Here is a 22370-nt window from a genome sequence, read left to right on the forward strand (position 1 = left end):
AATATTAGTGTTTTTATTTACTTACAATTTAAATTATTAATTATGTCTCGATCAAATCCTGATTTTGTTCTACTTTCTGGTAATAGTCATCCAGATTTTTCTCAGAAAATTGCTGCCAGATTGAATGTTAAATTAAATAATTGTTCTGTTTACCATACATCAAATAGAGAGACTTTAGTTGATATCACTGATAGTGTCCGAGGTCGTGATATTTACATTATTCAAACAGGTAAAAAATGATTAATATTAATGGTTGATTATGATAAATAGATTAAATTACCTTTTTCTATTCGATTTGGGATTTGCCATTTTCACTTTTTTCATCTCACATTTTTCCCTCCTTGTGTTTAAATCCATAGGTACCAAAGATGTAAACAATAATATAATGGAGCTTCTTATCATGGCCTATGCGTGTAAAACATCATCAGCTAAGAATATTGTTGGTGTAATTCCTTATTTACCTTATTCTAAACAGAGTAAAATGAAGAAACGTGGTTGTATTGTTACCAAATTGTTAGCCAAAATGATATGTAAAGCAGGATTCACCCAATTGATAACAATTGATCTTCATCAGAAAGAGGTTCAGGGTTTCTTTGATATTCCTGTTGATAATTTACGAGCTTCACCCTTTCTTTTACAATACATTCAAGATTCTATTCCTGATTATAAAAATGCTGTGATAGTGGCTAAAGATCCAGGATCAGCCAAAAAGGCTACATCATATGCTGAACGTCTTCGTCTGGGAATTGCTGTTCTTCATGGTGAACCACAGAAAACCGCTGAATCCGATGAAGTTGATGGAAGATATTCACCACCCACTGTGGAACCTGCACCCAAACCATTAGATCCTGGTCTCGATATTATGCCGGCTTTGGCTTCTAAAGAGAAACCACCGATGACCGTAGTTGGTGATGTTTCTGGACGAATCGCTATCATGGTTGAAGATATGATTGATGATGTTGTCTCTTATGTTGCTGCTGCTGAATGTTTAAGAGAAAAGGGAGCAACTAGAATATATGTTCTAGCCTCACATGGTATTCTATCAAGTGATGCACCAAAATTAATTGAAGATTCGCCCATTGATGAGGTTGTTGTCACAAACACAGTTCCACATGAGATACAAAAGATGCAATGTCGTAAGATTAAGACTGTTGACATTTCAGCTCTTCTTGCTGAAGCCATTAGAAGAATTCACAATAAGGAATCAATGTCATACTTATTCCGAAATGTTACCCTTGAAGATTAACTTGTTACTCCTGTTGTAACCAACCAATGGGTTAAATATTTCAATCAATCAATCAATCAATCAAAAAAAAAACAAACAAACTAACAAAAAGCGATTTCAATCGGACCTCGATTCATATTAATCGGAAACCATGTTACTTGTAATTTCAATCACAATTAAATTACCAAAAGATCTTGTCTCCCTCTTTTCTCTTTTTCCAAACAAAACAATTTCGTTATTCAAAATAAAATTAACCACGAAAAGACCAAGAAAAACAAAATTGACTCCAAACATTTTCCAATAAACGAACAACAAAAAACAAACAAAAACTAAATCAAAATTCTCACAAAATTTATGAAAACACAAAATACGATCGAAATTTCATCAAATTGTTCAGAATTTAATTGCGAAAAAGTTAACCAACGATCAATTTGATCTTCGAAAAACAATCAATAGAATTAATTTAATTCAATTGAATTAAATTCTCTTCGTTGCCTAGCAACCGAAAATTCTAAGGGAAAGTTAACTAATTACGAATGGAAAAAGAATAGAACAAAATTGAGATACGAAAAATGCGCAAGAAGATAAACTTGAATTTCTATCATCAACTTATCATCTTTTCCTTTTCTTTTATCAAAACAAAATCATCTTTTTCTTCATCAGAACAACAACAACATAACAAGTGATCAGTTTTCTTTTACTTTCTCTCTCAACTTCCAATTCTAATGAAACATGTTCTCTCTCTCAATGAAATTCTCTCTCAACATAAATCAACATGAACAATTATTTTTCTACTCTTTTTGATTGTTACAATTTACATTCTTCTACCTTGGTGTGAACTTTAATTTTCGTTTCTTATCAACGCTCACATTTTATCTTCTTTCTCTTCATCTCTTTTCTCCTTCTCATCATCATCATCCTTTTCTCTCTCTCTGCTTCTTACTTTGTGTCTCTTTCTCTGTGTCTGCCTGTCTGTCTATCATCTCTTGTAGTTTCTCCTTTTTTGGTTAAGGTTAGCCCATCATCTCAATTTGGGTTTTCTCTTCCCTCTCTCACTCACTCACTCACACAGTCACTTTCTCTCTCTTCTCTTCTCTTTCATCCTGCTCTCTTTGTGTACCTCAATTTCTTGTGATCTTTTCTTCATCTTCAATTTACCCTCATCTTGGTGATAACAAATTTCTAATCTAATTTTTCACTCGAATAATTAACATGCTGGTCAATTTAAACTTCTCAATTACTTATTGAGAATCAAATCCAAGGAGTAGAAACAATGTTACAAGTTTACAATTTAATGGAAAGTGAACCAAAGCCTTTTCCCTCTTGTTTTCCATTGTCAACTTTAATTGGCAAAATTACATTATTATTCTTCAAGTGAAGTGTTGATTATTTTCTGTTGTATTATTATTTTTCTCTTTATTTTGAATCTTCCTCATCTCTACCATAAGAAAGAAGAAGGTGAAGAGAACAGACAAACAAAAAACCAAAACAAAGAAATTTCAATTCACCACCAAGAAGAAATAATTTCCAATCACTTTATTCTGCCCTTCATCATAATCTTCATCATCTTTCATCGTGATTTTTGCCTCTTTTCCCTGTTATTCTTTTTACTACTGTTTAATTGTTGGAACTTGGAACAAAAGCATCAATTATTCGGTAAATTATCTACTTGCAACACTTCGCAATAATAATAATTACTCTTCTATCTTAATCTGCAATAAACACACACACACCATACAAAAGGAGTATATAAATTGTATATAAAGATCTACTCATCAAAAAGTCAAGCATAAAAAAGACAAAGGAATAAGAATAAAAGGAAAAGTAAAGGATTCATCCAGGATCGACAATAAATCACCATGGATCATTCAGTGAAAGCAATGACAAATAATCACCGTAAAGTTGCCTTTTCCCGATTATTGAATCGTGATCGTTTTGAAAACTCTGAACTTGAATCACTTTATCAGAGATACATTTTTAAGCTCAATCAATCATCAATTCTAAGTGTTCTACTTTTATTCTCTTTATTAACCTTTACTTTATCCATCCTTGAATTTTACTTTTACAAGAAAATTACCGTTATCGGTTTCTTTTGTGCTCTTCAGTGTATTACCTTTGTTGGTTTGTTCATTTTAAGTCACACCAAAGCCATGGAAGATGATCATCTGATTAGTGTTTGTTATACAATTATCACCGCTTGTTTACTCTTCTGTCTTCTCTATGCACCCATAGATATTAAACTACGACATCCCTGGTTAGGTAATTCTTGGTGGGATCGAGGTCATAATGCTGCCGAAGGCGTTTGGCAAATAGTTCTAGTTGTTTTCATTGTTTACACTTTGTTACCCATTAAAACCCGATACGCAGTTCTAATTGGGATTTTACTGCCTTCTGTTCATATGGTCATTGTAATTCTGATGGCCAATACATTTATCGAGTATAAAATTCAAGCTCTTTGGGCTAATGGTTTAATATTTACCTGTGTTAATATGGTTGGATTGTTTGTTAATCACCTGATGGAACATGCTGGACGAAAGGCTTTTCTTAACACTCGTAATTGTATCAGTGCTCGTTTGGAGATGGAAGATGAGAATGAAAAATTGGAAAGGTTACTTCTTAGTGTTTTACCTCAACATGTAGCCATGGAAATGAAAGCCGATATTTTGGCCCCCAAAGAATCTGGACAATTTCATAAAATTTACATTCAAAAGCATGAAAATGTTAGCATTTTATTTGCTGATATTGTTGGTTTTACTGTTCTAGCATCACATTGTAATGCGTCTGATCTTGTCCGTTTATTGAACGAGTTATTTGGACGCTTCGATCAACTAGCAAATGATAATCATTGTTTAAGAATTAAAATTCTTGGAGATTGTTATTATTGTGTTTCTGGTTTACCTGATCCAAGGTCAGATCATGCTCATTGTGCCGTTGAAATGGGACTAGATATGATCGATGCAATTGCATCGGTTGTTGAAGCAACTGACGTACAATTAAACATGAGGGTTGGTATTCACACAGGTAGAGTTTTGTGCGGTGTTATTGGCCTGAGAAAGTGGCAATACGATGTTTGGTCTAACGATGTTACCCTAGCTAATGCAATGGAAGCCGCCGGTGAACCAGGTAGAGTTCACATCACCCAATCAACTTATGATTGTCTACACAATGAATATGAAGTAGAACCTGCTGCTGGATCAGATAGAAATCCAACTTTAAGGAAACACAATGTCGTCACTTATTTCATTGTACCATCGCAACAACGGCGTAAACCATTACTTTTCAACACTCTTCAAGTTCGCCATCTTGCTGGAACTGCGAGCCGTCGGAAGTTGTCTTTCAAAAATGTTTCCAGTGTTCTTGTTCAGTTACTTCATTCAATCAAATTCAATGTTGACGTTCCCTTTTCAAACATGGCTATGGTATCATCAGGAAATATGCAAAATGAATCAACTCTGGATGATCAATTATCCAACAAAAAGGTATCAATTTGTTTTCATTTTCTGTTATGAAAGAGAGAGAGAGACAATAAATCATCATTCAACCTTCGTCAGAAATTATCATGAGCATGAAACGAAAACTTTCTAATTTCTTGTAATTTTCTTTTCTTTTTTGCCTGTGCACAGCAAAAAATGACAGATAAACTCCGGAAACCATTTAAAAAGCGTCACTCAGCAACTCATCATCAGGCAACCAATCGTGTTAACAAATATCTATCTCAAGCAATCGAAGCTCGAAGTGTAGACCGAGAAAAGTCAACAAACGTCAATTGGTTTACATTATGTTTCAAAGACAGAATAAAAGAGAGACAATATCATGAAAACAAAGACCATGGATTCGGGATGTCACTATCATGTGCACTTGCAATTCTCATCATGTTAACCGCTGTTCAAGTTGTCATCCTCCCCAGGTAAGTCTACCATTTAATTGTCACCATTTGCCCAGTTTTTATACGCATACATTTATGTACAAATAACACGCATTCAAATGTTACCTAGTTTTCAAAAGAAAGGAAAGTTATTAATGATTTAGGAAAGAAAAGTGGGAGGGAAAAGAGGAAAAGGATGAGAACGTTTGTAAGAGAGTATATTTTGTAAATCCTTTTCTTCCAGTCCTTTGGTTGCCAAAATCATGGATGCATGAAATGGGGGTGGATTTTCAGGAGATGGGGTTGAAGGTAATAATAAATTGCAAATATAAATATACGTACAAATGAACAACAGGAATTCATCTTGAAAATGAAGAGACAGTTCCCTGTTTTCAGAGTAGGATTTATATTCATTCTGAAACTTGTGAGATTGAAGGAGAGAAAAGGTTTTACCTGATCCTTAAAAATTCAGCAAATCTAAATGGCTGCAAAGTAGTTGATGATGATGACGATGATGATGATGATGATGATAAATAAAGAGGATGTTAATATATAATAATATGTTAAGGGAGGCTGAGAAAATCTTCTGATTTGGATTAACTTGATTCTAAAGTTACAGAGTTAGAAAGAAATTAGAATGAAAGTGAGAAAAAAAAAGAAATACGAGAAAATTGTTATTCGAATGAAAATTTTCTTATAAGAAGATCTAACATGGAAATAAGATTTCCAAAGAAAATAACAATTTCGCTGATAATTTTTACATTTTCTTCTTATAACATTAATGCATGAAGAAACATCAACTTATGAACTTTCACTTTAATGCAATTCAGATGCATATACATGTTCCTCTTTTCATGATTCTATGAATCATATAATTCTGATCGAGAAAAAAGTTCTAAACATTAAAGCCAAATCTGATGTTAGGTGGAAAAAGGTTGTATAATCCAAATGGTTGAGTCCTTTTTGTTTACTTGATAATAGTGGATTCGGATTGAGTTAATCTCACTCATTTGTCTTTGATAATGAAACTTGAAATGATTAACCATCTATACATTGATTTAATGTTGATGACATTAAATTGTCTCAAGTTTGTTACTTGTCTCATGTGTGTTGTGTGTCCTATTTACTCTTGTTTAATCAATAACATCATTATCGTTAATAACTATCACCATTTTCATCATTATCATTATCAAAGTACACAATTGATTTCCGTCCGGTTGATAAAATTATCATTAAATAAAATGATTTAACTTTGAACCTAATTTCCAGAGTCTATGATAATTTAATGATTATTATTATAATCAGGATGTAACTCATGTTACTGATGATCAATCTGATGATAGTGACTTTAATGATGACTCAATTCAGAGTAAATATCCTTAAGGTTAATAGATTTCATTTAATGAAAATAGTGATGAAACTTTTGCTATAACTTTTCAAGAATTAATTTCATTCAATGAGTAGATCAATTTTTGAATAACTGAACTTTTCCATGCCCTTTACTTTTTGAAAATCCACTTTTCATACCGAGAGAGATTGAAATTTACTTTTCACTTTGTTCATCATTATCATGTAACATTTTCACAAATTCTCAATGGAAATACTATTTCTATTTGAGAAAAGAAAAAAAAAACTTTCACCATGATAATATACTTTGCCTGAGTATTTTGAATACTCACTTGAAATATCATAATGATTTACCGATTTGGTTGAACGATTGAAAAATAATATCATCCTAATCAGATTGTATCAGTTATTTTTACTTAAAATCATAAGAAATATTCAAAAATAATAATAATAATAACATTCAACATTAGTAATCATGTTTACGTCATTTTTCATGATAAATGTTCATCTCTGATTCTGAACTTGTCATCTCATGATACATAAATATTACACTGAACTTAACATGTTACATATATTGTTTATATTTGCATCTCAAGGACTGAAAAATTATGATAAAAATACATAACGATATTATATTGATATTGATAATTATTATTTTAATTATCATTATTCAGGATATTACAATCTTAGTGTAAAAATTGATGGAAAATAATTAACTTAGCTAATGACGATTTTTATCATTTCCTTTGATAAATTTCATCATGAATAATAATAAATTACTTCACCTTTAGTGTGTTAATTAGCTATCACCTAAGCTTTTCAATAATGTATATTATTTGTTGAATGTGTTTTGTTTTATTAATTAATTCTGTTTATTTAAATTATCAATATAATCCAGATGGTTAATCAATTAACTAATATTATCTCCAATCAATAGCAATCATTTTGCTGATTTACTTCAACACCATGAATTGGGTTTAATATTCAATCATTTTTAACTCATCATGTAAATCATAATTTCATGTTGTTGTTGTTGTTGTTGTTGTTTATCATTTTAACTGTAGTTTACCCTTCAGATTATACATGTTAATCTTATTGTAAAACGATATTTACCCATTTACATGTAACTACCTTTTTATCATCATCATCATGTTTTCATCTTCTTACCTTTATCAATTCTCTACCTTTCAATACTTTTGAATATTACTTCATTTTCACTCTTTATACTCGATTTCATCTTCTCTCATTTCTAACACTTTTTTTCTCATCTTTATCCTACACTCAATGAATTCAGAATTCTCTGACATGATACACTGATACAGAATCACTGAAAGAGTCATCAATCTTGTTGTTTCTCTAACTATTCCATCACTGATTTTTTTTCTTTTCTTACCTCAGAACTTACTCTTCTTCCTCTTTTTTCAGCACCAAATCGATGAATCTTAACACCTTATTTATTCTATTCTTGTTTCTTTCTTTTTTCGAAAAATACAACTTTTTTCTTCTTGATATTTTTCCCTCCTCCTTTTTCTTATCATCCACTTCATTATCATCTTCTTCACCACCACCAGAATCATCCACTTGTTTTGTTCTATCTTGGTTTTATCTTTTTCTTTTCCAGTTAAAATTATGTACTTTCTCTCTCTCTCTCTGTTCGAGTTTCATATTTGATCTGAAATCTTCAGAGATGAAACCAACAGAATCAGATTCCATTGAGAAAACGATAAGAGTGAAAAAAAACAAGAATCAAAGTAAACTAAGAGGAGGATAAGGATGAGGATAAAAAGAAGATTAAAGACTCGAGATTGAGATTATATGAAAAGTTTAGTGAAGAGAAACAAGAAAAAATAATCATCAAATAGATGTACGGAAAGTCCGTAAAATTTACTAGATAATCAAAGTAATTATTTTCATCTATTAGTTTGGGTGAAAATAAAGCAGAACCAGAAACAGTTACAAAATGATAATTATCATTTTGTCTACGTCATTTTAGCCCTGATTATCCTCAGATTTTTGCTAAGTCCATGCCTTCAACCAAAGGCAATAACATTGAAAAAAATAACCTCATCCGCTGTTACTGCTAATTTTAGCCTCTTTTTATCTTCCTTTTTCATTTTCTGCTTTTCGCATCCTCATCCTCATCATTAAAGCTCCATGGCCAGAAAGACACAAATAAATTATCAATATGTATGTGAAAATGATAGGCAAAGATTAACACAGAGACTCTAATCTCTCTCTCTCTCTCTGTCCCATAGTAACCATTACATTGTTTCAATTAATTATGCAAGTAGCTCAACTAATACAATTACAGAGGCTAATCTCATGACTCTTTTATAATTATTGCACACCAGAATAATCTGTTTTAAGTCAATTGTAATTGATCAGTTAATTACAATTGTTTTCACCAATTTGGTTAAAAAAAATCAACAAAGAGAAAAATCTTCCATCGAATTGGAGATTTGATCAACCCAAAACCTACACGAAATAAACAAGTTAGATGTTAATCAGAATAAAATGAAAATGCGAAGACGAAAAAAAAGTAAAAAAAAGCATCAAAATGTGCATGATGATGATGAAGAGAAAAAAATGAAGATAAATCAAGATGAAGAGATTGGAATTACATAGAGAAGAAAAAATTGAAGTACAAAAACAATCAAATCTATGGTAAAATGAGGAAGCAAAAAATTCACTAGACTATAAATCCATCGGTTAATGGATACATGGTATTCATCTAGTTTGTTATTCATTCAGTTTTTTTCCTCTTAGTTATTATCATTGAGATTCCATAGGAAAGATATCGTTACAAGTTCCATCAGTCATCCCTTTGGTAAATCATGTGGTCTTGACATTGATTCACTAATATAATATACGATTAATTTAATTGTGATTCCTCCCAATGAATATCTCACATTTATTGAATTAATATTATCGTTTGGGATGAAGTTAATCTTAAAATGAATTGACGATTGTAAGAGTAACAACAAATGATAATCAATAACACACATAAATATATTAGTTAAAGATAATAATATTAACCTTGGCCTTTTCTTATATATATGTGGCCTTGTTAATATAATATAATAGCATCTTGATGACGATGATAATAATAATGAAGATAAGAAGATGATGCTTAATGATTATCATGATAATCTTGAAAAGGCTCAATGATGCAGCTATGGAAAAAAGAGCGATATTTTCTCATGCATTTTCCATGTAATAATATTCCTTCTTGACAATTTTCTCTATCCATCTTTTGCTTCTGTTAACTTGTTCATCTTTCTCTTCGTCATCATTTTCCATCCTCTTTATCATCACCATCACCATCATCTCTCTCTCTCTCCTTTTCACTCTGTTTACTGATGAAGAGCAACGATCGATATGGTGAGACACTTGTAACAATGTGACTTATCCCTATCGATTATCATTACGAAGACTCACTCACTCACTCTAGTCCTTTGATTTTGATGTAAAGGTCACACTATTTCCTTATCCTTTTTATATTCCCTAATCTCTTCATCTCCCTCCTCTCTCTCTCTCCCACTATCTCCACCCTCTTCCATCACTCTTGCACCTCTTAAACCAAGGCACTAATCGTTACTACATTCCAGTTATAATCAACAAAGTTACTAGACAAAAGTTAGCTAACCATAACCATGATGTGGATCCTTTTGTTTGATAACTTTTTCTGCTTAGTTGAAATTAATGTGAATTCCGAGCTATATTATATCACAAGAAGAGCTACTTTCCTAATGAGATACAATATTTCATCCAATCAATTTCTTAACTCAAGTATCCACTCGTTGAAACTTCTCACTGGGAATCATCATCTTCATCTTCATCTTCATCATCATTATCTTCATTTCAAAGTCGCTAAAATTTAATTTGCTTCCTTCCAATATCACTACAATTTATTAATTTCCCTTCTGATTTATTTTTTTTTCTTCGACTTCAACTTTTTCTTTTCCATCATTTTACTTGATAAATGTTCAACTTTTAATTACGTTCGCACTTTTTTTTATAGCAATTAAACATTTTATTTTATATTTACTCTTTAACTCTCCCCTCATAGTTAATATAACTTACCTGTCACCAAATTTAATGATTCTTAGCAATTTAGGCAATTAATTGGGAGATTTATTGATTATTTAATTTACTATGTAGTCTTATTGAAAATATTTTAATTTCAATCGTTTATACTTGAATTTTACTTTTTGATGACAATTATAATTAATTGTGCTGCGAATTGCAATAACCAATTTACACCCTATTGTGATTTGCATTTGAATAATAATCAACGTTAATATCTAGTAATTAATTAGAGCCATCTATCTTTTCATTCGAAAATTTTAATTATCAACAATTACAATCAAATGATTAGAGAAGCAGAAATAGCAATAATCTTAATTAAAAGTAAAGTTAACCCTTAAATTAAATGTCGATTGTTAATTCATAACAGAAATTTCAATTCAGTTAATCAACTTGAGTTTAAATTTACAATTATCGTTTAGATTTTTTAACGAAAATCAATTGAAATCAATAAGATCACAAATCGCCCTGTAAATTTCAATGAACAATCAATTCATAGTAATATAAGAATCTTGAAACGTTTAGTTAATTGTGTTTGGGGTGTAGTAGTCAAGCCTCTGAAAAGAGGTCGATGGATGGACAGCCGTCGACGGCGTAAGTCCCTTTAATCCACGAAAATTCCTGTCAGGTCGCTCTCCCTCATTCACATTTTGCTCTCAATTAACTTAATCATTACGAATATTTTTTTTTGTTATCCCTTCGAGTTACATAATTGCTAATTGATTAAATCCTATTAAGTAAAGTACAGTGTATTTACTAATTACAATACTTTATTGACGGTCTAACAATTACTTTAATTGTATTCTCAAAGTAATCGTAAATTGCTATGAGCAATTAACACCTAATTTTAATTACTACGTATGTGATGATGATATTTTTCTCTCTTTCTCTGTCTTCATTTTCCTCTTCTTTTCCAAATTCCTTTCTCTTCGCATCTCTCTATTTCCTTTTCCTCCCTTTCACACCTTTTCCTTTCTTCTTCTTTTTCTCTCTTTCTCTAAATTCCTTTTCTCCTTTCGTTTTTCCTTTCTACCTTCTTTCTTTTTCTGTCTTTTTCCTTTCTCTTCTTTCTCGCTCTTTCTTCAATCATTTTACCTGAAGGAACTGATAACAACAAAATTACCATTTTGTTTAGTGCTTTTTGTTGTTACTTATTTAATTAATTTATTTAATTGGTTAATGAATTTCTTCAAATTGATTTGAACAATTTAAAGTAAAATGATTGATTCATTTTTCTCTTTCTTTTTTTCCTCCTCCTCCAATTGTCTCTGTTCTTACCACAACTGGTGCCAGCTGTGGTGGACATTCTGTCCCTTCCATTTATTATTCTAAATAGGTTAACACCAGGTAGCCTGATGTTAACCTATTGTTATTAATAAAATATCAATAAATATAATATTAAATTAGTTCGAAGTAGTTCCATTAGTATTTAATTACTAAACCTCAGCCGTCATAACCTTAGCCATTAAACCTCAGTCGTTATAAACTTAGCCATCAAACCTCAGCCACAAGAATATTAGCCGACTTAATCGCCGAATCTTAACAGACTAATCTTAATCAATTGAATCTCAGCCATTGAATCTCAGCCATCGAGTCTTAACTACAAGAATCCCAGTTATTTAATAGTCAGAAATCATATTAATTCAATTATAATTATTGTTAATAACCTTCAACCGTTAAACTTGATTGAAATTCATCATCATCACCAGAATCTCATCACCAGAATCTCATCACCAGAATCTCATCACCAGAATTTCATTACTAGAATCTTTATCACCTCATCGAACTAACCAGGTAGCCTGATTAGTCATCTTTATTTATCTTTATATTATATTTTATAAAAGGTTACTTAATTAATAAGGTTACAATTCTGTTAGAAAATCAATTATGAATATACAATAATTAATTTAATAGTTAATCAGAAAATTAATTTAGGAAACAACAACAATTAAAGTTAGACCATTAATTATCGGAAATCGTTAATAGTTAACTCAGTAAAATTACAGGAAATCAAATCAATTAACCAATTTAATAGTAATCAGTTAGTTAAGATTCACAGGGTAATTAAATAAATCAATTAGTATAAAGTTCCCATGAGAATCAATTTCATCGATTAGATCAAGAAAATTCGACATCAGTATAAAATCAAAAGTAAATCAATTAGAATCCTCAGAGTTAAATTTTCATTTGACTACTCAAGTTCACCTTATTAATTAATTAATCTTCTTTTCTTTTAATTTGTGTTCAATTGATTTCCATCAATTCTTTTCTTTTAATTTGTGTTCAATTGATTTTCATCAATTCTTTTCTTTTAATTTGTGTTCAATTGATTTTCATCAATTTCTTTCTATTAATCCGTATTCTTATATTTTCTTCTTCTTTATTATATCTTAATCTCTTTATTGTTCACCCTCAATTATAAATCAATTATTAACTTGTGTACCCTTCTAAACATTTTATAAAATTATTACCATTAAACTTTAATTTGCCATATTTAAAACCGTCACAAAAACAAACGTGACAATTGGTGGCAGCGGTGGGATCCGCTTAGTGAAGTTATGGCAAATTCTAATCAACTCATCGAAATGTCAACCTTCCACAATAAAACCAGTGAAAATGATTCAACTCCTACTTATCGAGGTGCAACTAAACAATTTCTCCGCTTCTTTTCGGGTAGCCCGAAAGATCGAGAAGAACTCGATAGTTGGTTAGTTGAATATGATCGAAAAGCAACTCAACTCAAGTGGGATGACGAAGATAAATTCGCCGCTTTTGGATCGTTTCTCTCTTGTTCCGCAAAAATTTGGTATGATGGCTACATGGCCCCAGGAATCGAAGGAGCTCCATCAACTTGGTCTGATCTGAAGAAAAAGTTTAAAGATAAGTTTGCCCTTCCCAATTTTCATAATTATATTTGGTCACAGGTTATTCATATGAAACAAAATTCAGATGAATCAGCTGAGTCTTACATAACAAAGAAAGATGCTCTCTGTCGAAAAATTGCCCTTAAAAACGAAGATAAATTTATGCTAATCGTGGATGGTTTACTTCCGAATTTACAATCGTCAGTTAAAAATGTGCTCATTTCTCGACCTGCTACAAATATCGAAGAATTGTGTAAGATTATTGAGCTTTGTGAAGAAAGTTTACGCTCTCCACCCGTTATAGCTCATCAAACTGTTACATTCAGCACTCCAACTATCGAAAATCCAATACAACCAGATGTCTCGACAATTTTAGAAGAATTGAATAAACTTCGAGAAGAAATAGCTAAATTGAAAAATACCTCTAATCAATCATTCGAACGAAGATCAAGTTTTAATCGAAGTAATAATCGTAACTTTAATGGCCAAGTTAATTATAATAATGATAATAGGGATCGTACCGTTGTTGGTTGTCGTTATTGTAAAGAAAACGATCATGTTATTCAAGATTGTCCCAAATTGGCAAGACAGAGAGAACGTCAACAATATGAACAACAACAACAATATCATTATCAACAACAACCAAGTCAACAACGAAATCAAAATCAGCAACAAGATTTTAATTATCACCAGAATCAATCTCAAAATCAAAATTCTTACTTCCAACGTAATCGGTTTGTGCCAAATCAACCGGGTAGCCCGATTGATCGACCACAACCGAAAACACCCCCAAGATCTGTTTCACCTAAACCATCTACATCAGCTGCATTTACTTCTAATTGTATTCATCACCCGTCTCAATCATCTACACCCTTGAGTTGGCAAGTTGGTAAATTAATTGAAACAACTGTTTTAATGAATGGAAAACCAATTAAATCTGTTATTGATCCTGGTGCAATGATAACAATAATTGATAAAGAAACATTTAATAAATTAGACACACCTCTACAACCTTACGAAGGTCCAATTTCAGCCGCTTCTTGTAACATCATGAAACCTCTTGGTCAATGTGAAGTCACTATCACTTTTGAATCTGGTAGAAAACAATCAACTGTTACAATTTTACTATGGTTGTCGAATCATTAGCTGGATCAATTTCCGCTTTAATTGGTCAGAACGCTAACACACTGCTAAAGTATTGGTCGATACTTATCGTGGATCATCCTTTAGATAATTGTCCAGATACTATTCATGCTGCTGAAGATACAGTTGTCCCTGCTCGATCTCGTTGTTTCATTGTTGTTGTCCCTGGACGAAAGAAACGAGTCAAAATGGAAATTATCTCATTCAAACTCCAGTTTCTTGGGACCGAAAAGATAAAACAGTTTTGGCTAATGCAATTGTTAATTATAAAAATCAACCATGTTTAACTGAAATTTGCAACTTTACTGACAATGATGTCGAGGTCAAATTTGGCTCAATTCTGGAACATTCGAAACTGTGGATAAAAGTCCAATAATCGACATGAATGATGATCATCAAGGTATTCTCTCTAAACAGATCTTTGAGAAAGATGATGATCTCACTATCGACATTGATGTCTTTGGTTCTGATTTCGATAAGATTAAAATTGGAAGTAACCTTGATGAGAATCAAATCTACAAATTAAAGAAACTTTTGGTTCATTACAAAAAAGTTTTTGCCTTAACAGCTGATGATATTGGTTTAACCAATAAATTTGTTCATTCAATCGACACTGGAAACGAACCTCCAATATCTGTCTCTCCATACCGACAATCTTCAGAAAAACGAGAAATAACTAATAAATTAGTTAACGAACTTCAAGAAATCAACATCATCTCTCCATCATCATCACCCTGGGCCTCACCGATCGTTCTCGTCAAAAAGAAAACAGGAGATTGAGATTTTGTTGATTACAGGAAACTAAATTCAGTTACTAAACGAGATCATTATCTCTCCCAAATATTATCGATGCTTTAGATTATTTACAAGGTGCTCGTTACTTTTCAAGTTTAGATCTTAAATCAGGTTATTATCAAATTGGATTAGATCCAAATGATAAAGAAAAAGTGTCATCACCACCGATGGTCTTTATGAGTTCAATGTCATGCCTTTTGGTTTATCTAACGCCCTGCTACTTTCAACGTTGTATGGATGTTGTTCTTTCAGGACTCAAATATAATTCTTGTTTAGTTTATTTAGATGATATTTTAGTCTTCAGTTCAAACTTTGATCAACATTTAGTTCGATTAGAATTAATTTTCCAACGTTTAATTCAAGCTAACCTCAAATTAAACATGTCAAAGAGTCTCTTTGCTTTACCTGAAGTTACCTACTTAGGATTCAAGATTACTAAAGAAGGTCAATTTCCTGAACAGAAAAAGTTAGATGCAGTTAGAGATTTTCCAACACCAACTAAATTAAAAGATGTTAGGGCATTTATTGCCTTCTGTTCCTATTACAGAAAATTCATAAAAAACTTTGCCACTTTAGCCAAACCCTTAACCAGGTTAACAAAAAATGATGTAGGTTTTCATTGGGGATCAGAAGAACAGAAAGCTTTCGACACTTTGAAATCAGCATTAATTAATCCACCAGTTTTAGCTCATTACAATTCTAAATTAGAAATAGAAATTCGACTGATGCTTCAGGTCAAGGATTAGGTGCAGTTATCGTTCAGAAATATCCTGAAGGTTGGAAACCAATTGCTTATGCTTCACGTCAACTTTCTAAATGTGAAAGTAATTATTCGATTTCAGAATTAGAATGTTGTGCCATAGTTTTCGCTCTCGAAAAATTTAAACCTTATGTAGATCACCAACACTTTACCGTAGTAACTGATCATTGTTCTCTGTGTTTCTTGAAAAATAAACGTAAACTCCCTCCTCGCCTGATGAGATGGACTTTGTTCTTAGAAGAGTTCGACTTTAAGATTGTTTACAAAAGTGGTAAATGTCATCAAGATGCTGATTGTCTAAGTCGATACCCTGTCGAAGAACCTGATGATTGTGAAGATAAAATAGAACAAAGGATCAATGTTTTATCAGTCGCTTTAAATACACACAATTTCCAAGAAAAACAACAAGATGACCGATTTTGCTCTTCAATAATTAATCAACTAAACAATTTTCTCAAGTTAAGCAAAAATCGACAACGAAGATTGAGTAAATACAAAATCGTTGGAAATGTTCTTTATCGAATCGTCTGGTCTCCTGAAGGTGATGTTGACTTAATTGTTGTACCAAAATCGTTGAGAAATGCAGTTTGTACTCTACATCACGACTCAGTCTTCGCCGGTCATCCTGGTGTTTCGAAAACTTATAATCGAATTAAAACTCATTACTTTTGGCCTGGAATGAATAAAGAGATAACAAACTATGTCAACAGTTGCATCAAATGTCAGACTCGGAAATCACCTTTCATTAAAACTCCCGGTCTGATTAGTCCACTACCTTTAACTGAAAAACCTTTCGACAGAGTGGGGATCGATGTATTAGGCCCTTTTCCAAGAGCTCATGGTAAAGAATATATAATAGTTGCAATCGATTATTATTCAAAGTGGGTTGAAGCTCAAGCCGTTAGTAGTTATACTGCTGAAATCACAGCTAAGTTTCTTATAACTAATATCTTCTGCCGTCATGGATCTCCAAAAACTTTACTATCAGATCAAGGAACTAATTTCACAAGTAAACTACTTGAACAAGTTAACTACATCCTGGCCATCAAACATAATTTCACTACCGCCTATCATCCTCAATGTAATGGACAAGTTGAACGAGTCAATTCAATCATCGCCACCATGTTGTCAATGTATGTCAATAAATACCACTCCGATTGGGATGAATATTTACCTTTCGTCATTTTCGCTTATAATACTAATCAACAAGCCAGTACCAAATTTGCACCATTTAAAATCCTCTACGGTCGTGATCCATTGTTACCAACAGAAATTGAACTGCCTCTTCTTTATCGTTACGATCAAGATGAAATTGTCGAGTGTGTTTGGCCTAAAATCCAAGAAATGGTAAAAACGAATTTACAAGAGGCTCAAAGTAAATACGCTCAAAATTATAATAACAACAGAGTACCAGTTGAATACTCTGAAGGTGACAAAGTATTGGTCCGTTTTCCCCATACTTTACCTGGCTTAGCAAATAAACTGCTTCATAAATCACATGGTCCTTTCATCGTCATAAAAAGAAAAACTCCATTGACATATCAAGTTCAAGGAACTGGGACAGATAGAAGGAGAATGACTGTCAACATTGAGAGGTTGAAACCTTTCATCGAAAGAAATGAAATGATCGATAATACCAATGTTAGTGATATTGGTGGTGCCGACAATCCAACGACTTTAGATAATAATCATACTTCAATAAATCCAGACATCAATGAAAATGCCTCAACAATCCCTGACATCGATGAAAATGCCTCAACAATCCCTGACATCGATGAAAATGCCTCAACAATCCCTGACATCGATGAAAATGCTTCAACAATTTCTGATAATGACAAAAACGATTCTGAAATCCCTATTGACATAAGAGAAAAATCTAACTGTTCAAATTCCGACCATAAATCTTCATCAACGATCGACGGCATTTCCATGTATCCAGTCTTAAAGAAAGTTAGTTTCAAAGAAAACGATGATATCGTTCCAATCGATGATTCTTCGTGGATTACAATTGATGATAGTATAAAAACAAAATCTTCTACAGTTGTTCCGGGTGGCCCGAAACAATCAAAGAAGAAACCAAAAGACATGAACATAGATTTCGAAAAGTTGATTCGAGATTGGGAGAGTAATGTTGGACCAAGACAAAGTAGTCCAATCAATCATAATCCTCCATCACCTTCTTTTGTTACTCCCCAATCAACACTAAATCAACAATTAACTCCAAAAGCGCCAACAAAAAAATCAACTGGTCTTCATTATACTTATCCAAAAGCGGTAGAAAAGACACCACCAAGTGAAAGAAGAGTTGAAAGAATTTGTGATCTAAAAAGACAAGTCGAAGCCATTCGTTTCGAAAAAGTTAGATCACCAAATAAAAATCCAACAACAACCAATTTAATATCTTCATTAATTGTCATCTCTTCATTGATAATTCAATCTCATGCTAATTTCAATTTAGTAAAACCGATAGTTTGGAGACCATCAAATCGAGACATCACGTCAATGGAAGGTGAAATTTTGACACGATTATATTTGAATAATACTTGTTCCATCATCGCAGATAAACTCAATCTAACCGAGTTGAACAGAGTATCGTTTACAAATTGGTGTGATAATAGTTTCGAACGGAATATCATGCAACCAATAAAAGAAAATTGTAGACATAAAAACTTAATGGAAAAGAGAAAGAAAAGAGAAATCTTTACAATTTTAGCTATTAGTGCTGCTCTTTTTGCTGGAATCGGTGCTCTTGGTTTATCCATTCACAATACAATACAGGATGGTAACCATAACGAAATTATGTCCAAATTAACTACAAACCAGAACAAGGCTCAAGAAGCGATAAATAAATTGGAAGAACGTGTTAATTCATTAATCGATAAAGTTGATAATCAAACTGTTCGTTTAAATACATTTGAAAGGACCTCTCTTCTCGTTTCTCTTACAACCGCAGATTTAGCCGCCCAGTATAGTATAAATCAAGTCCAATTAATCGATGTTTTCGAAAATTGGAAAGATAAAACAATTAGTGCCCAATTATTTAGTCTTTTCAATCTCACTCAACATGATATTCAACTCTATCCGAGACGCTTAATGACTCCAATTAAATGCATCCTCAACCCATATGAAAATTACATTGACCTACTAATCCATGGTCATAAATTAAATCCTGATTATCTTATCATGGAAGCAGATCCATTCATCCTCAAAAAATCAACTAATGATTGTCTATTTTATAAAGGCCCAAAAACAGTGTTGTATAACTTGAAGTCAAATCACATTTGCGATACATATAGTTATGCTTATTCTGGCCCATTACAATTACGACACGATTTTGAATGTAAACAAAAAATGGTTCCGGAAAAAGATACAAATTTTTGGAAAACTTCACAATGCCCAAATCTCAATAATGGAGAAAGTTTACTTCAAGTGAAGATCTCAGAAGAAAAGAGATTTGTTTATTGTTTTGGACATGATATCAAACTAAATAATATCTCTCATAAATGTCCTGCATGGGTTTTCAGTCATTCACTTAATTTACCTCTACAAATCGATAATCATTCATTCCCTTACTTCACCCTAAAATATGTTAAATCAAACATCATTGACCCAAAACATTATGATTGGATTGATCAACAAGTTTTTGCTGGAATTGACCATTCAGAATTATTGCCTAAACTTGAAATAACTAAATTTAACCCACTTCAAGAAGATAGCCATTCTAAGTGGATGATTTTATCATCAATCTTAATCTCATTTATCTTAATCTATTTCTCAATTTGTCTTTTTAAGAAAATTCAACTTCGTTTTCTCTACACTCGACCTGGATTAATTCAGCCAGATCTAGTAAACGAGGAAATCGAAATGGAAGAAAAGGATTCTGAATTCCCTAAAACTAATGAAAATATAAAAGGAATATTAATCCCAAATTAACATTTTAACCAAAATTTATTAATCATTACTAACTAACTAAAATTCATAACTAATTTACCTTCATTCTCATCTACACCTTTATCATCCTCATCATCATCACCATCATCATCTTCAGTTAATTAATCATTTTAATTATATTTTAATCACAATCTTTTTTCTTTTTTTCTCTCTCCTTTATCGTTTAGAAAATGAATCCAAAAAAACGATTAACTTTCACAGAATATAAATTACGCAAAACGATTCCTCAAAATCTAACTACGATTATTGAGAGAATAGATCTCGATTCAGAATCAATCATCGAATATGAAACACCGAAGAATTCTAGATTTCAACTTAATTCTACAAACACCAGCTTCAATGTAATTCCATCGACATCTACAATGTCCACTGTTACTTCAAATTTGGATAAAACCATCAAAGAAAGAGAAGATCTTCGTCGAGAACGTTGGAATTTCATTCCAAATGCTTCTAATCAACCTGACTTACGAAAAGATGAAATATCAATATTCAATTTCTCAAAAACAATCAAAGTTCATTCAGATATGAGATTTTGGATGTCAATTTTTAATGAACATGGAGTAATGAGGATGGGACAAAGACAAAAATTTAATCTACATTCTTCCCGATTTGAAATCTACCTTGGGAGAGAGTCTTTGTTTACCATAATCATCATCCTTTCGAACGATCCAGATGAATATAACAGAGGATGTAGAATTTTAAAATCCATGGCGATAAAATCTGGTTATTATCAAGAATTACCGTGTGACTATTGTTCAATCTGCTATTCTATCCAACATAGTACAAGAAATTGTACATCATGTTCCTTTTGTCATCAACCTTCGCACTTGGCTATAAATTGTGTAAAATATCAACAAAGTAAACGACCTGGAAGTAAATTCGTAAATCCGGAATTAGTTATAAATAACATGGTAACCAGTGATAACCCGAAATTTAAAAACAAAGCAACTCCAGTGGTTAAGAGGCACATCAAAAAAGATTTGAATTTAGGTGTTGCTTTCAGAAATCCAGGACAAGTCATGATGGCAGGTATTTTAAGTCCCGATAAAGTTATTCTCAAACCAATTGGTGATCCTCCATTACAAACTGTTGCACTTGATTGTGAAGGTTGTTCCAGATACAATGGATCGGAAGAGAAAAATACAGTTAGTCGACTATGTTTGGTTGGTTACATCGATGCGACGTTAAGAGTTAATAATCTCTATTATACTTGTGTCAAACAACATAATATGAGCCGATATAATCTGAGTTATGGTGGTGTAGCTCCTCCCGAGTTATTAAAAGGTGAAGAACTTGGAGCAGTACAAAATAAATTACTACGAATCCTCACTGGTAAACGATTAATTCTTCACCATGGTGATACTGATCTCACTCTCTGTGGCCTTAATCAAAAAGATTTAGAAGAAAATTATAAATGTAAAATAGTTTTCTTAAGTGAACTTTTCCGAGATTCAAAAGGACAACATTTTGCTCTGGCTAAACTCTATCATTTCCTTGCTCCAAATGCACAAGATATTCAACAACCAGGAGCAATGCCAGGAGGTAACCATAATCCAGAAAAGGATGCAAGGGCAACATTAAAATGTTATCTAAAATGGCTAAATCATCCTCATCGAGACCTACTAACATCTAAAGGTGACCTGATTCGTGAATTGATCAATGAAGGAAAATCCATAAATGATTTCGATAAAATTCTAAAAACAACAACTTGGAATGGTGAATGGGAATGGGAACAAAAATTATCTTGGGACGGCAAATGGAACTGGGAATAATCTAACGAATTGTCAAAAGAAACAAATATGCTAATAAAGACTGAGGACAGTCTTTTTCCCCCAGACCGGCCAATTGTGATGATGATATTTTTCTCTCTCTCTCTTTCTCTGTCTTCATTTTCCTCTCTTTCTTTTCCAAATTCTTCTCTCTTTCGCATCTCTCTCATTTCTTTTCTCCCTTCCACACCTTTTTCCTTTCTTCTTTCTCTCTCTTTCTAAATTCCTTTTCTCCTTTCGTTTTTCCTTTCTACCTTCTTTCTTTTTCTGTCTTTTTTCCTTTCTCTTTCTTTCTCGCTCTTTCTTCAATCATTTTACCTGAAGGTTGGGAACCGATAACAACAAAATTACCATTTTTGTTTAGTGCTTTCTTTTTTGTTGTTACTTATTTAATTAATTTATTTAATTGGTTAATGAATTTCTTCAAATTGATTTGAACAATTTAAAGGTAAAATGATTGATTCATTTTTTCTCTTTTCTTTTTTTTTTCCTCCTCCTCCAATTGTTCCTGTTCTTACCACAACTGTCAGCTGGTGGACATTCTGTCCCTTCCATTTAATATTAT

General features: G+C 32.1%; 2 protein-coding genes across 2 annotated transcripts in view; both read left to right on the forward strand.

Annotated features, from left to right (window-relative positions):
* Nucleotides 1–40: 40 nt before the first annotated feature.
* LOC128397094 (phosphoribosyl pyrophosphate synthase-associated protein 2-like) lies at nt 41–1505 on the forward strand. The gene is made up of 2 exons (XM_053357771.1): nt 41–229; nt 360–1505. Exons 1-2 carry the CDS (start codon nt 43–45, stop codon nt 1244–1246), a joined length of 1074 nt encoding a protein of 357 aa, XP_053213746.1. The 5' UTR covers nt 41–42; the 3' UTR covers nt 1247–1505.
* Nucleotides 1506–1867: 362 nt separating this feature from the next.
* The window catches only part of LOC128397080 (Ca(2+)/calmodulin-responsive adenylate cyclase-like), a 36709-nt gene continuing 16206 nt past the window's right edge, over nt 1868–22370 (forward strand). Inside the window, exons 1-2 of the mRNA XM_053357750.1 lie at nt 1868–4704; nt 4849–5132. Coding sequence (XP_053213725.1) covers nt 3085–4704; nt 4849–5132 — 1904 coding nt within the window. The 5' untranslated portion in view covers nt 1868–3084. The remainder of the gene's footprint in view (nt 4705–4848; nt 5133–22370) is intronic.

The sequence above is a fragment of the Panonychus citri genome, unplaced genomic scaffold, assembly GCF_014898815.1.
Source record: "Panonychus citri isolate SS breed McGregor unplaced genomic scaffold, ASM1489881v1 Contig00028, whole genome shotgun sequence".
Classification (NCBI taxonomy): Eukaryota; Metazoa; Arthropoda; class Arachnida; order Trombidiformes; family Tetranychidae; genus Panonychus; species Panonychus citri.

Bases quoted from the DNA above. Each gene is read 5' to 3' on its own strand.
- LOC128397094 (XM_053357771.1), top strand. From the start codon at position 43: ATGTCTCGATCAAATCCTGATTTTGTTCTACTTTCTGGTAATAGTCAT. The intron at 230-359 runs GTAAAAAATGAT...TTAAATCCATAG, and splicing joins TATTTACATTATTCAAACAG to GTACCAAAGATGTAAACAAT.